Source organism: Chenopodium album, chromosome 20 (genome assembly GCF_948465745.1).
Source record: "Chenopodium album chromosome 20, dcCheAlbu1.1, whole genome shotgun sequence".
Classification (NCBI taxonomy): Eukaryota; Viridiplantae; Streptophyta; class Magnoliopsida; order Caryophyllales; family Amaranthaceae; genus Chenopodium; species Chenopodium album.
The window spans coordinates 7,170,665-7,183,554 of NC_137853.1; the positions used below are offsets into that span (position 1 = coordinate 7,170,665).

Consider the following 12,890-nt stretch of genomic DNA (forward strand, 5'->3'; position numbering starts at 1 on the left):
CTACAATGTAATAACCAATTAAATTATACGAGTAACTAATTATAATTAAATTATAATTATTAATTACTAATTTAAATGTCGTTCATGAAATGGCATGAAAGCAACGTGTCAAAGGTTGATTAGGACATGTGCTTCCACATGGTCTTCTGCTGCAGTCTACACCAGTTAAAACCTTAATTCAATAGAATTTTTTAATTCGCATTATTACTTGTAACGTCATAACCTATTCTTTATTACTGTGGAGTATATTTAATTCTTTATACTACCTCTCCGTTGTTTTTAGTTGCAATAGAGAAATTATTTACATCTCACAAAAAATACCCTTTATTATTACAACTAAAAAGTAATGGAGGTAGTACAAATATACGGAGTAGATAATATTAGGTAAATTAACTTGACCTTAATTGTACGTGTTTAAACACGCTTCAAAATACTATTGCATCAATGTAAATTTTATTCCCTCCGTCCCTTAATACAATGTCTCTTTCACTTTATTATTATGTGAGGAATAAATGCTCAAAAGAGGCATTGTATTAAGGGGCGGAGGGAGTAGCAGACAATATTGGGAAAAGCAATGGTTTTTTTTAACTAGGCTTAGGTGAGATATGTTATTATGGCATAAATCATTGAATAAATTCGTAGTGTTTAAACTTTAGGTCGCAGTTTCAAGCATCCCACATAGACAGAATAACACTCGTAACGGTCGTAAGTTCGCAATCATAGACGGCAGCAGTACAATAATTGAAATTATAATTCATGAAATGACAATGAAGAAAACCTACAAATAAAATACAAGAAAAACTTGTATAATTTCAACCATTGCATCACTTGGAAAACTTCAAAGCTGCAGCATAAAGTCATCAGATATAATATGCAATTTTGGGGTCAATTTCATAATTCAAACCAATGTCAAAATCAAAACTTTAAGTAGTATTTATAGTTAAGACTGCTGAATAAAGTCGTAGATACCATTTTAAGAAAAGATAAACAAAGGAAGCAACAACGTAGCCAATTAAATTCAATCATGCCTTTGTTGAGGATACTGTCATCTTCAGATGCCACAAACTTGTAGACCTGATCAATAATATGCCATGTATCAAAAAACTACGACAGAACACATTATGGTACAAAAGCGAGCGAGCAACAATGGCGGAAATATTTATATCACCCTCTTGAAAATACTAATAACCAAAGCAGCCAGAATCACTCTGTAACAGGCTATTTTGTTGAGATATTATCAGTCTCAAACTCGCAACACTATACTGCATCATAAATCCGCGATGCATATCAATGACAGTGACAAGACAAATATTACCTTCAACAAAGTATTGTGTTTATTAATAAACACTAAAGAAACGTTCTTATTACAGTTTCTAACTTTCTATAGTAAATAGAGATAATAATGTAACAAATTACCATCAGAAATCACAGGTCAGAGAAAAACATAAACAATTTTACCTTGATCCTGAAGTGAACTCTAATATCTCAATTCTCAACCTCAACCAGTTGTACTAGTTGTCTGATTATATGACTGTATCAAGGGGTGTATTCAACCCAACTTATTACTTTATTAGATAAGCCTCAAAAGAAAAATTGTTACCAAGTTCACTGTTGATGTGAATATGATGCTCATTTTCTAACAAGCTAGCTTTGTAGATAAAACAGCTCAAACCGACTCGACCAAGCTTAACCCAGCTGATGGGTCTCTAAATGAGTGCCTTTCATTGCCTTTGATACTGGAGCAAAACAATAGATGTTCCTCTTTTAACGAGATATTGTCTCCAACCACTGAAACCCAAGTTTCTACCACCTTTGTTATTCTACCGTCCGTTACATCAACCACGGTGAATACACGAAGTGAACCTCCCAAGTCTAGGGGTTTCACCCTTGGTACAATGGCGCCGTTCAAGTACATGGTGTTGTCACTAGCAACGAATACCATCTTACGAGAGCTCCCATCAAGCATTTCTTTATGCATGTGCCCAAACACAACCAAAGGGATGTAATAAGTACTAGTCTCTTTCAAAAGAGAGATCGCTTGTTCCAAATCTGCATGATACATGTTAACTTTTCAGCTCAATATATCCATGTCTACATCAATATCCATGCCTATGTACTTCCTCTGTTTTTGTTAGTTGTGACATAGCAAAACACACAGAAATTAAAGAGACCAATGTGACAGGGAAGTGATAAAAACATAGTCCATGTGATGAGGGAACACCCAGGTACAAAAATACAAAAAAGGTACTTCATTGCAATAATTCTAAAACATTGGAAATAAAAGTGTTGCAACCAAAGAGCCAAAGTACAATGTTAAAATGCTAAAAATTAAGATAGGTTGCCAAGAAAGCATCTCATGTATCTCTTCATAAAGCAAACATTCAAGTAATTATCTATACGTTCTTAATGTTCATGATGATAATTACATACAAAAGATAATTCGTTTATGGTAGTGAATGGTCTAGCACATTGAAGAAAATTAATTGGATGAAATGTAAGAAATTTGTCTTTTCAGATATTTTCTTTTTGGTTGATTTTAAGTACTTTATTCACTTCTTATTACAGTATGTTGTGCAAGGTCAGATTGGACCAGACCAATCTATCTGATCAACCAATTTATAACATACTAAAAAATAACATGGCCAAGAACCACTCAAAATTAGCAGGAACTGGTTGAGCCAAACTAAATTAAAGTTTCTTATATTTAAAAACTTCTATGGAACTACTCATTTTTATTTACAAAATGAGTAAAATGGTTTTTGAAACCCATTGAACTGGTTGTTCATTGGACAGTTAGGGCCATGTGTTCACTGCCATGTCTGTTGTAATATTCTATTGGTTATGGACATTATGGTTTTTGAAACCCATTAGACTGGTTGTTCATTGGACAGTTAAGGCCATATGTTCACTGTCATGCTCGTTTCATTATTCTATTGGTCAGTATTTTACTGTAGGTTGCAAATCCAATTGTCATATTCAATGTAATTATATGAACATAAACCATTTCACTTTTCCTTCATAAATGAAGAATAAAAATGTTACAGTGAAATTCACCTTGACCCAGGTGTCCAGAACCTGAATTTTACGCAACTAGTATATACCAAGCCATGTGACAGATGTACTCACATGGTAAACATTTTACATTTGCATATAACAGACTTGCCTCGTATTATAATGAGCCGACTGTCTAAACCTTCTTTAAAATTCAGTATTTAGATTTGTTAGTAGTTATTCACTTACACAGCTCGGTCTTAGTATGATACTCAAATACTGAAAATGCAAACTAACACATTCCTGCAACTAAAATATTTAAAAAGAAGATAAATACTAGTAATCCAAATTTAGAAAGTGAGTTAACCTATCAGATACCTAAACCTGAAAGTTTGGAACAGGTTAAGCATTTCATCCCAATCTGAAAGAAACTGGACCTTAAAAAAACCAAAGCACAAAGGACCCAACCCAACCTGACTGTACAGGACTAGCTCCATCATCCTCAATCAGTCATTTCCACACTCCAACCCACAGAGAAAAATGCAAAATGGCCACTTATAAAAATGGGCACATATGAAAGTAACATTTACACTAGGTTTTACCTGGATCCCCATTGTCTCCACCGCCTTCCCAATCTTTGCCACACATGTCATCCACACTTGTACCAAGACCTGCACAAGCAAGTATCCAAAAGTTCAAAAATATTACCACTATTTCCAGCAAAAAGTCTCTCAGCTACCTGTTGGCCCATTATGTGAGAGAAATATAATTGAGTGGTCTTCTGGAGTTCCGATAGCAGCCATATGAATTTTTTGTGCACTTTCTTCCATGTTTTGGACTCCATATCTGACATCAAATTATTAATCAAAAGCTAACTTATAAAAGCTAAACAACTCTAGCAATTTTATCAGAAAAATAGTCAAATCAACGAATTCAATTATATCAGTGCTCTTTACATGGAATCAAAACTTGTGTCATGATTACACTTACAGTAATAATATTATCAATTTGATTTGGTTCCCTCAAAACAATGCTTCAGTGTCAAAAGTTCAGAGTTTTAATTCCTGCAAAATACCTAAACTAAAGGGTCCAAAAAGTCTATAATTAATGGAATGAGGCTATGTAACGTTGCTTTCTTTAAATTTTATATATTACGATGGTAAGCGACAAAAATACCAACTTCCCAAACAAATAACAATCTCAAGGTAGCAAAAGATAAAAGAAGAAAAAGAAGGGAGTTACAAATTCACATGATGCAAAATGATGTTAAGCATGGTGATGCTCCACTGCATTTCATAACGAAACTGGGTACACTTTGTCACCAAATGGTCTTAAGTATTCACAGCAACTTTCACACCCCCCAATAGTCTGATATCATTATGCAGATAAGAAAAGTCTCAAGCACCCAAATAGTCCTGAAAATTTGTCCATAAGCCAAGGGTGCAATGAAGTTCATCTGAACCAGGAATTTTATAGAATGAGTTCAAAAGAGATATGTCAAAGGCAGTTAATGTACCTCCACAAATCATTCGTGACAGATTGTCCAAAAAGGGTCAGATAATCTATTCTTTCTCTCTTAACTATAATGAATTGCTCATGAAAGATAATATTTATTGAGAAAACTTATACAACTACAAACTGCAAGAAGATAGAAAAAAGAAATTACAGAAGTACAAGAGACTCTGCATAACAATTAATAATAATACAGCAATACCAACATGAAATACTGAAATGCATCAAAAAAAATAGGAATACCAATCAAAAATTTGCTTATACCTTGCTTTTAGAAGCTTTTTCCTGAATAACTTATCACCTCCAAGAGAAAATGGTCTCCCACCTACAACACTAAGCTTTAATTTGGGGAAGTCCAAGCGTCCATATCCAACATGCTCTTCACCTAACCTAAATGTTGATAAGGGGTAAAAGAAATCATTCCATCTTATCAAGCAAATTGTTCCAAAAATATTTTTGACTGGAAATAAAAATAATTATAAAAAATAATAATGCGTGTTTGATATACTTCATAAATGAGAATGTCCATTGCCTCAACAAGCCTAAGATCTCTTTCTGTAAAATCAAGGTGATCAAGCAATTAAGCAAAGGGGCAGATTAACAGTTACGAAACACATTCTAAAGCTTTATACCAACTCAGCACAGAAGCTTCACTGGCAGCAATTTTCCTCCTTTCCCCAACCATTCATTCCACCTTTGCTTTTTTTTCACTACATCATAAGAAGAAATTTAAAAACCATCTAATTTTCCAAACTCTATATTTTAGATTACAGAAATTTATTTCACTCATCTATTTCCTTCAATATTTCCTTTCATTTTACAAGGTTCACATTGTAAATCATGGAGAATGAGCCCCCTAAGACAGCAGTCATTATAATGAAATATCTTCCAGAAAAGGGGACAATTTTTTTTTCCAATGCAAAATACAAGTAGAAAAACTCACATACAAGACACCAATTTAATGCTTAATTTCAAAGTAAGGGAAACTACAATAGCCTTCTCCATCCTATATGATTCTCCTATCGTTTTTGGTAATAGAAGATAAGAGAAGCACCAAAACACCATTACAGAAGATTTAACAAAAGCGGCCGATTACAATAACATATTTTCTATGGAAACATAGATATCAAACATGCTATTATTTCTAGGGTAATAATAATAGCATGTTTGAAAAAGTCTCAAACATGCTCATGCTATTATTGCTAGGGTAATAATAATGAGCGTTGGGTTTCAATTTTCAGGCAGGAATATAAGACAAAATTATTGAAGGTATAAAGTCTCAAACATGCTTTTAAAAAGTCTCAAACAGCTCATGTACTTACGATTCAAGCTGTAGTTGAACTCCATCTTTCATCCTAGCATGTAAAGGTAAGTCAATAATTAGTAAAAACATGAACCAGCGATAACAACTATATAATAGACTAACTTTAGGAGGGGCAATTTGGAAAGTCTAGTATTATTAGGTTAATAGTCTTTAGCCTAAGTATAAATAGAGAGAAGGGAGGCCTAATCATCAAACATAACAGTTATCATACTTAGTGTGGAAGCTGAACTTACTTCTTCGAGAACTTATAAGTAGACCAGGAATCATGATTTCCAAGTATTGCTGCTTTGGGCATGTCTACCTTTGCCATGCTCCTAACAAGTTCAACATTCTCATTGCCAAAGTCACCTAATAATCAATATGAAGGAGGAACCCCCTTTAGATGGATGGACAGAAAGGGAAATAGATTGACAGCAAACTAAAAGCTAGAATTGAAAATTTATCAGCATATCTTACCAGCCATCACACAAGATAGAAGGCACTATACCTCGCGGACATCAAAGAATGGTTATTATAGATACAAAAAATAAATAGCAAGGACGGAGTCTTGCCTGTAAAAAGAACCAGCTCTGGCTGCAGTAAACATAATTAATTGTTAGACTTACACCTCTTCTGAAAATAAGTTCAGTTCAGCAATAAAAAATTGAAAAGAACTGAGCCTAATCTTAATAATAAGGGAGATTTTATCCAGATGAGTCCACTATTTAAAACCAAATTGACTTATTCCAGTATGAAAAGTTTCAAAATTCAGGGATCCAACACAAACCTTGCATTCCTATTAAATTCTTCTCACATATCCAAACAACATAGCTCCTACTTCCATTCATCCATATCTAATAAACTTATAATAAAGGATAAACGGTGCAATTGGGCCTAAAGAAAACAGTTTAGAAAAAGGAGAGTTTTCGCATCTTTGCAGCCTCTCCACTCCAATCTATGTTCTTCCTTTTTGTAAAGCCCACATCTAAATTTTCATTTTAAAAAAAAAAAAAAAAAAAAAAAAAACCTTTTACCAGTCTACAGGCCTTCCCCGTCTTCAACCCCCCCCCCCCCAAAAAAAAAAAAAAAAAAAAAAAAAAATCCTTTGAGCTCTGCTAGAGATCAGCTCAGGCCTCCTATTTTGGTCACATACGCAAGGAAGAAGCAGGGCAAGGGGAGTGGAATCAGTTAAGCAAGCCAAGGGTAGAAGAGTCTTTAATGCAATAATTCTGTTAAGAAAGTTTGTTATGGATTAAGGGGAATCTTTAGGCAAGTGTTGAGCTGGCTTAGTCTATATTAGGGGGGAATAATCTGCTGTAATGATCATGCTATTTTGTTAATTGAGTGTGATTAACTCTGGGAGAGCCCTTTCCTCTCAAATGAAAGGTGTATTGGATGCTCATTGTTGAATATCAATACATACTATCTTCTTCCTTCTCTTATCTACTCTCTCTACTCAGTTTTCCTTTCTTACAAATTCTTACAGTCTAACCGAATTCATAGCAAATTGGTATCAGAGCAATCGATCTTACCTGTGCAAGTTATGGCTCGATTAACTCATGCGCAGCGTTTGGATTTGCTCGAGCAAGAGATTTCCGGAGTGCCGTCGCAGGTGGCTCATGAGGTTAGCTCGGCGTTAGCTGCATTTCGAGCTGATATCGCAGCTCAAATCGCTGCAATTCAGGAGAAGTCGCGTTCGGAGCCCCGCCCTGAGCCCCGGACTGTCGCGGCGAATAGGCCACCATACCAGTGGGACAACCCATTTGCGGGAACACCATCTCAGTTGGTGGCTGGAGGAGGTGGTGAGCAAGGAGGTCAGTCTAATTAGAGGTTGCGGAAGTTGGATTTACCCTTGTTTGATGGAACCAATCCGGATGGGTGGATTCTCAGGGCGGAGAGGTTTTTCCATTTCTACAGACTCTCGGCCGATGACCAGCTGGAGGCGGCGATTGTCGCGCTAGAGGGCGACGCCTTGCTCTGGTATCAATGGGAGCAAAGGAGACACCCTCTCCTGTCGTGGGAGGCGTTGAAGAAGGTGATACTTCGCCGCTTTCGCACCACCGCCACTGGCACCCTCCACGAGCAGTGGCTCGCTCATCACCAATCTGGAACAGTGGCGGATTATCGGAGGAGATTCATTGAACTCCTTGCTCCGATCGAAGGAGTTCCAGAAGAAATCGCGAAAGGCCAATACATAAACGGGTTGAAGGAAGAAATTAAGGTGGAGGTTCGGATCCTTGACCCGATTTCGTTGGACCAGGCAATGGAGTTATCTGGGCGGATCGAGGAAAAGTTGCGTTTAGGCCCAAGGCCCAGATCTGTTGGACAGCTACCCACTTGGAGAACCCCGTTCCCTTCGACCCGACCCGTTTCCTCTACCCAAATCCAGCCTTACCAGACCCCAAACACGATCCCAGCTCACTCAAACTCCACCTCACCTCACCCAAACACTAGCCGCTACAACCCTAAACCCACCGGAGAGATACGGCGGTTGTCGGAGACCGAACTTCAGCACAAACGCGAGCAGGGGCTCTGTTTTCGTTGTGACGGAAAATGGAACATCAACCACCGCTGTCCGCGGCGTGGGTTGAGTGTTCTCTTGACTGTGGGGGAGGGTGACGACTTTGAGGAGGCGGATGAGATTGAACCCAGGGAGATGCCGGCGGTAGACCCACAACCTTCTCACGAAACCACACCTCTTCCCTCTTCCGACACAATCCCTGGTGTCTCTTTTAGCTCGGTGATGGGAATAACCAATCCAAGAACCATGCGCATGGCGGGGACGGTGAATGGCCAAGCCGTGGTGGTGATGATTGACCCAGGTGCCACGCATAATTTTATTTCCACCATCGCTGCTCAGAAATTGGGGATTCCTCCGTCGGATTCTAAGAGTTTTGCTGTGACTTTGGGCACCGGTGAGGCGGTGCAAGGGGAGGGGGTGTGTAAGGCGGTGTTATTGGAAGTTCAGGGCCTCTCAATAGTGGAAGATTTCCTTCTCCTTCCTCTGGGAAATTCTGATCTAATTTTGGGTCTTCAATGGCTCGAAAAATTGGGCACTATCGCTACCAACTGGAAGACACAATTGATGAAGTTCCAGTTGGGTGATCAGACGGTCACATTGCAGGGGGATCACTCTCTTGGTCGTTCTGGAATTTCGCTTAAGGCTATAATGAAGACATTGCAGAAAGAGGGGTATGGGTTTTTGGTGGAATTAAATCATTTGGTGGGGGAATTTTCTGGGAATACACCTTCAGATGAGGCGCCACAATTCTTACAGCAGATCCTTCATGAGTTCTCTGAGGTGTTTGCAATGCCGGAAGGGCTGCCTCCCCGACGCTCAATTGAGCACTCAATCATCTTGAAGGAAGGCACGAACCCCATTAGTGTCCGACCTTATAGATACCCGCAAAGCCAGAAAGATGAGATCGAACGTTTGGTACATGATATGCTCACGGCAGGTATCATTCAACCTTCTTCTAGTCCTTATTCTAGCCCCGTGTTGTTGGTTAAAAAACGGGATGGGTCTTGGCGTTTCTGTGTTGACTATAGGGCCTTAAACAAATGTACTGTTCCTGATAAATTCCCAATTCCCATTATTGATGAACTTTTGGATGAATTGTATGGCGCTTGTGTTTTTTCTAAATTGGACCTTAAGTCGGGGTATCATCAGATTCGTGTCCGCGAGGAGGATGTGAATAAAACTGCATTTCGTACCCACGAAGGACATTACGAATTTCTAGTAATGCCTTTCGGGCTAACGAATGCCCCTGCCACTTTTCAGTCATTGATGAATGCGGTTTTCAGACCTTTCCTTCGCAAGTTCGTTTTGGTGTTTTTTGATGATGTGTTGGTTTATAGTAAGTCTAAGGAGGAACATGTGAGGCACCTAGAGGAAGTCTTAAGGGTGCTTCATTCTCACAGGTTGTATGCAAACCGCAAGAAGTGCGATTTTGGGCAGGAGCGTGTGGCTTATTTAGGCCACATTATCTCTGGCCGTGGTGTGGAAGTTGACCAGAGTAAAATTCAAGCAATGTTGGAGTGGCCTCGTCCAAGAAATTTGAAGGAACTTCGGGGATTTTTGGGATTGACAGGGTATTATCGGAAATTCATCCAAAATTATGCTCACATTGCTCATCCCTTAACTGAGCAGCTTAAGAAGGATAATTATGGTTGGTGTCCAGCACCTACTCAAGCTTTTGTCGCTCTTAAGGAGGCTATGACAAAGGCTCCTATCCTTGCTTTACCCGATTTCTCACAACCTTTTATTCTGGAAACCGATGCTTGTGGTCAAGGTGTGGGTGCGGTTCTGCTGCAATGTGGGCATCCCATTGCTTATTTCAGTAAGTTACTTGGACCCCGGGCTTGGTCCAAGCCTATATATGAAAAAGCCACTATCTTTTGGGAAGGCATTTCATTGTGCGCACTGACCAAAAGAGTTTGAAATTTCTGTTGGAGCAAAGAGAGGTGGGTCAAGCCTACCAAAAATGGGTGGGTAAGCTTTTGGGCTACACTTTTGATATTCACTATAAACCCGGCTCAAGCAACGTGGTGGCTGATGCTTTGTCTCGTGAATTACTTCCCCACATTACTTGTGCTACAATGACTTCTTCTTGTGGGGTGCCGTGGGCTACATTCCAAGCTCATATTAACAAGGACCCTTTGATTTGTAAGCTGACAGACAACATCAGGCAGGGACTTAAGGTTCCTAAATGGTTTGCCTTGGACAATGATGTTCTTAAGTATAAAGGTCGGGTTGTTATTCCCAAACACTCGGCTCTCACTTCAGCCTTGCTTAAGGAGTACCATGACTCACCTATTGGGGGCCATTTGGGGGATTTTCGCACTTATCAACGCCTTGCTGCTGAATGGTATTGGTTGGGGATGCGGAAGTATGTTACCCGTTATGTGCAAGCTTGTCTTGTTTGTCAGCAAAATAAGACTTCTTCTCTTACTCCCATGGGTCTTTTGCAGCCTCTACCTATTCCGGAGAGAGTTTGGGAGGACATTTCATTAGATTTTATTGAAGGGCTTCCAAAATCTGCTGGGTGGGACACGATCTTGGTGGTAGTGGACAGACTTTCGAAGTATGGTCACTTTATTCTTCTTAAACACCCATTTTCTGCTCCTATGGTGGCCCAAGTTTTCATTAAGGAAGTAGTAAGGTTGCACGGGATTCCTTCTACTACAGTGTCGGATAGAGATAAAGTCTTTTTGAGTATCTTTTGGAACGAGCTCTTCAAGTTACATGGGACACAATTGGCAAGAAGCACAGCATATCATCCCCAATCTGACGGGCAAACTGAGGTGCTCAATAAGGGTGTCGAGTCCTACCTCCGTTGCTTTATTAATGGGAAGCCCCGTTCTTGGTCTGCTTGGATTCCTTGGGCAGAGTACTGCTATAATACTTCTTTTCATACGGCTACAAATTTTACCCCCTTCAAGATTCTCTATGGTCGGGATCCACCTCACCTTGTTCGTTATTCTACGGGTAGTACTGCAGTTGCCTCGGTGGAGGAGCAATTGTTGGAACGTGATGCGGTTCTAGATGAGTTGCAGTTTCATTTGGTTAGGGCACAAGAGTTCATGCGCTATTATGAGAACAAAGGAAGACGCGAAGGGCATTTTGAGGTGGGGGACTTGGTGTTTCTTAAGCTACAACCTTATCGTCAGCAATCTGTGGGTCAGAGGTTCAATCAGAAATTATCTCCCAGGTTTTATGGTCCCTATCCTGTGGTCAAGAGAGTGGGTGAGGTCGCTTATCAGTTGCTGCTGCCTGAGGGGTCAAAAATACACCCTGTTTTTCATTGCTCACAGCTCAAGAAGTCCGTTGGACAAGGTCACACACCATCTCCTTTGCCTTCTCAGTTGACTGCTGACTTGATCCTTGAGGTGCAACCTGAATCTGTCCTGGGGATTAGGAACAGTCAGCAAGGAGCTCTCACTTTGGTTGAGGTACTCATTAAGTGGCAGCATCTCACACACACTGAAGCAACATGGGAACCCTTTGATGATATTGTGGCTCGTTTTCCAGCTTTCCACCTTGAGGACAAGGTGAATCTTCTTGGGGGAGGTATTGCTAGAGATCAGCTCAGGCCTCCTATTTTGGTCACATACGCAAGGAAGAAGCAGGGCAAGGGGAGTGGAATCAGTTAAGCAAGCCAAGGGTAGAAGAGTCTTTAATGCAATAATTCTGTTAAGAAAGTTTGTTATGGATTAAGGGGAATCTTTAGGCAAGTGTTGAGCTGGCTTAGTCTATATTAGGGGGGAATAATCTGCTGTAATGATCATGCTATTTTGTTAATTGAGTGTGATTAACTCTGGGAGAGCCCTTTCCTCTCAAATGAAAGGTGTATTGGATGCTCATTGTTGAATATCAATACATACTATCTTCTTCCTTCTCTTATCTACTCTCTCTACTCAGTTTTCCTTTCTTACAAATTCTTACAGTCTAACCGAATTCATAGCAAGCTCACTGTCCAACAGAGCTAATTTCTCACTGCAGCTCTTCCCTCTTTTTCTGTATTTCATCCCTCCCATCTACGGCATTCTGTTTCATATCTCATATGAATTGTAGTCAAGATAAAGCAAACATGTGGATTCATTGAATTTGTTTTATATATACTTGTTTAAATCCACCACCACTAAGAAAGACATACGTTAAAACTAAGTCCACAAGAAAAAGAGAGGAAAAAAAGAAAGAAAAATGAAGTGGAGCTTTGTACAACAAAAACAACAACAAAGCCTTAGTCCCAAAATGAAGCGGAGCTTTGTATATCTAAAAAAGTAAAAAGGTAAAAGACATGATGAACAGATAGAAGAGGTGTGTTTACCTGCAAAAATTTGAGCGCCTTGTAATCATGCTCTAGTTCCCAATCCTCATGCTTCATATAAGAATAAAAGTAGCAAGTGTGACTGTGAGAAATGTGTTAAAGAAGAAAAGGACAGCACTTAACAAAACATCAACTAAAACACAAAGAAAGCTTGAATAAAAGGACTCCTCAACTAAGAAATTTACAAGATAGGAATTGAGAATGAGAGAGATCTGCGTAGATAGTGATAAAAAATATAAGAGAGCTTACAATGT

The 12,890-nt window shown here is 39.2% G+C and overlaps 1 protein-coding gene across 1 annotated transcript; it reads right to left on the bottom strand.

Moving 5' to 3' along the window:
- Positions 1-1,611: 1,611 nt before the first annotated feature.
- On the bottom strand, positions 1,612-6,157 carry LOC145599398 (uncharacterized). Its single transcript, XM_081655788.1, has 6 exons — positions 6,061-6,157; positions 5,826-5,858; positions 4,768-4,893; positions 3,731-3,837; positions 3,594-3,662; positions 1,612-2,049 (listed from the first exon to the last, which is right to left on the bottom strand). The coding sequence occupies exons 1-6, from the start codon at positions 6,135-6,137 to the stop codon at positions 1,667-1,669; spliced, it is 795 nt and encodes a 264-aa protein (XP_081511914.1). The 5' UTR covers positions 6,138-6,157; the 3' UTR covers positions 1,612-1,666.
- Between the last annotated feature and the right edge of the window lie 6,733 nt (positions 6,158-12,890).

Coding starts and splice junctions, on each gene's coding strand:
- LOC145599398 (XM_081655788.1), bottom strand. CDS start 6,137: ATGGCAAAGGTAGACATGCCCAAAGCAGCAATACTTGGAAATCATGAT. Junction 4,894..5,825: donor GTTCAACTACAGCTTGAATC/GTAAGTACATGA, acceptor ATCAACATTTAG/GTTAGGTGAAGAGCATGTTG. Junction 3,663..3,730: donor CTCACATAATGGGCCAACAG/GTAGCTGAGAGA, acceptor TTGCTTGTGCAG/GTCTTGGTACAAGTGTGGAT.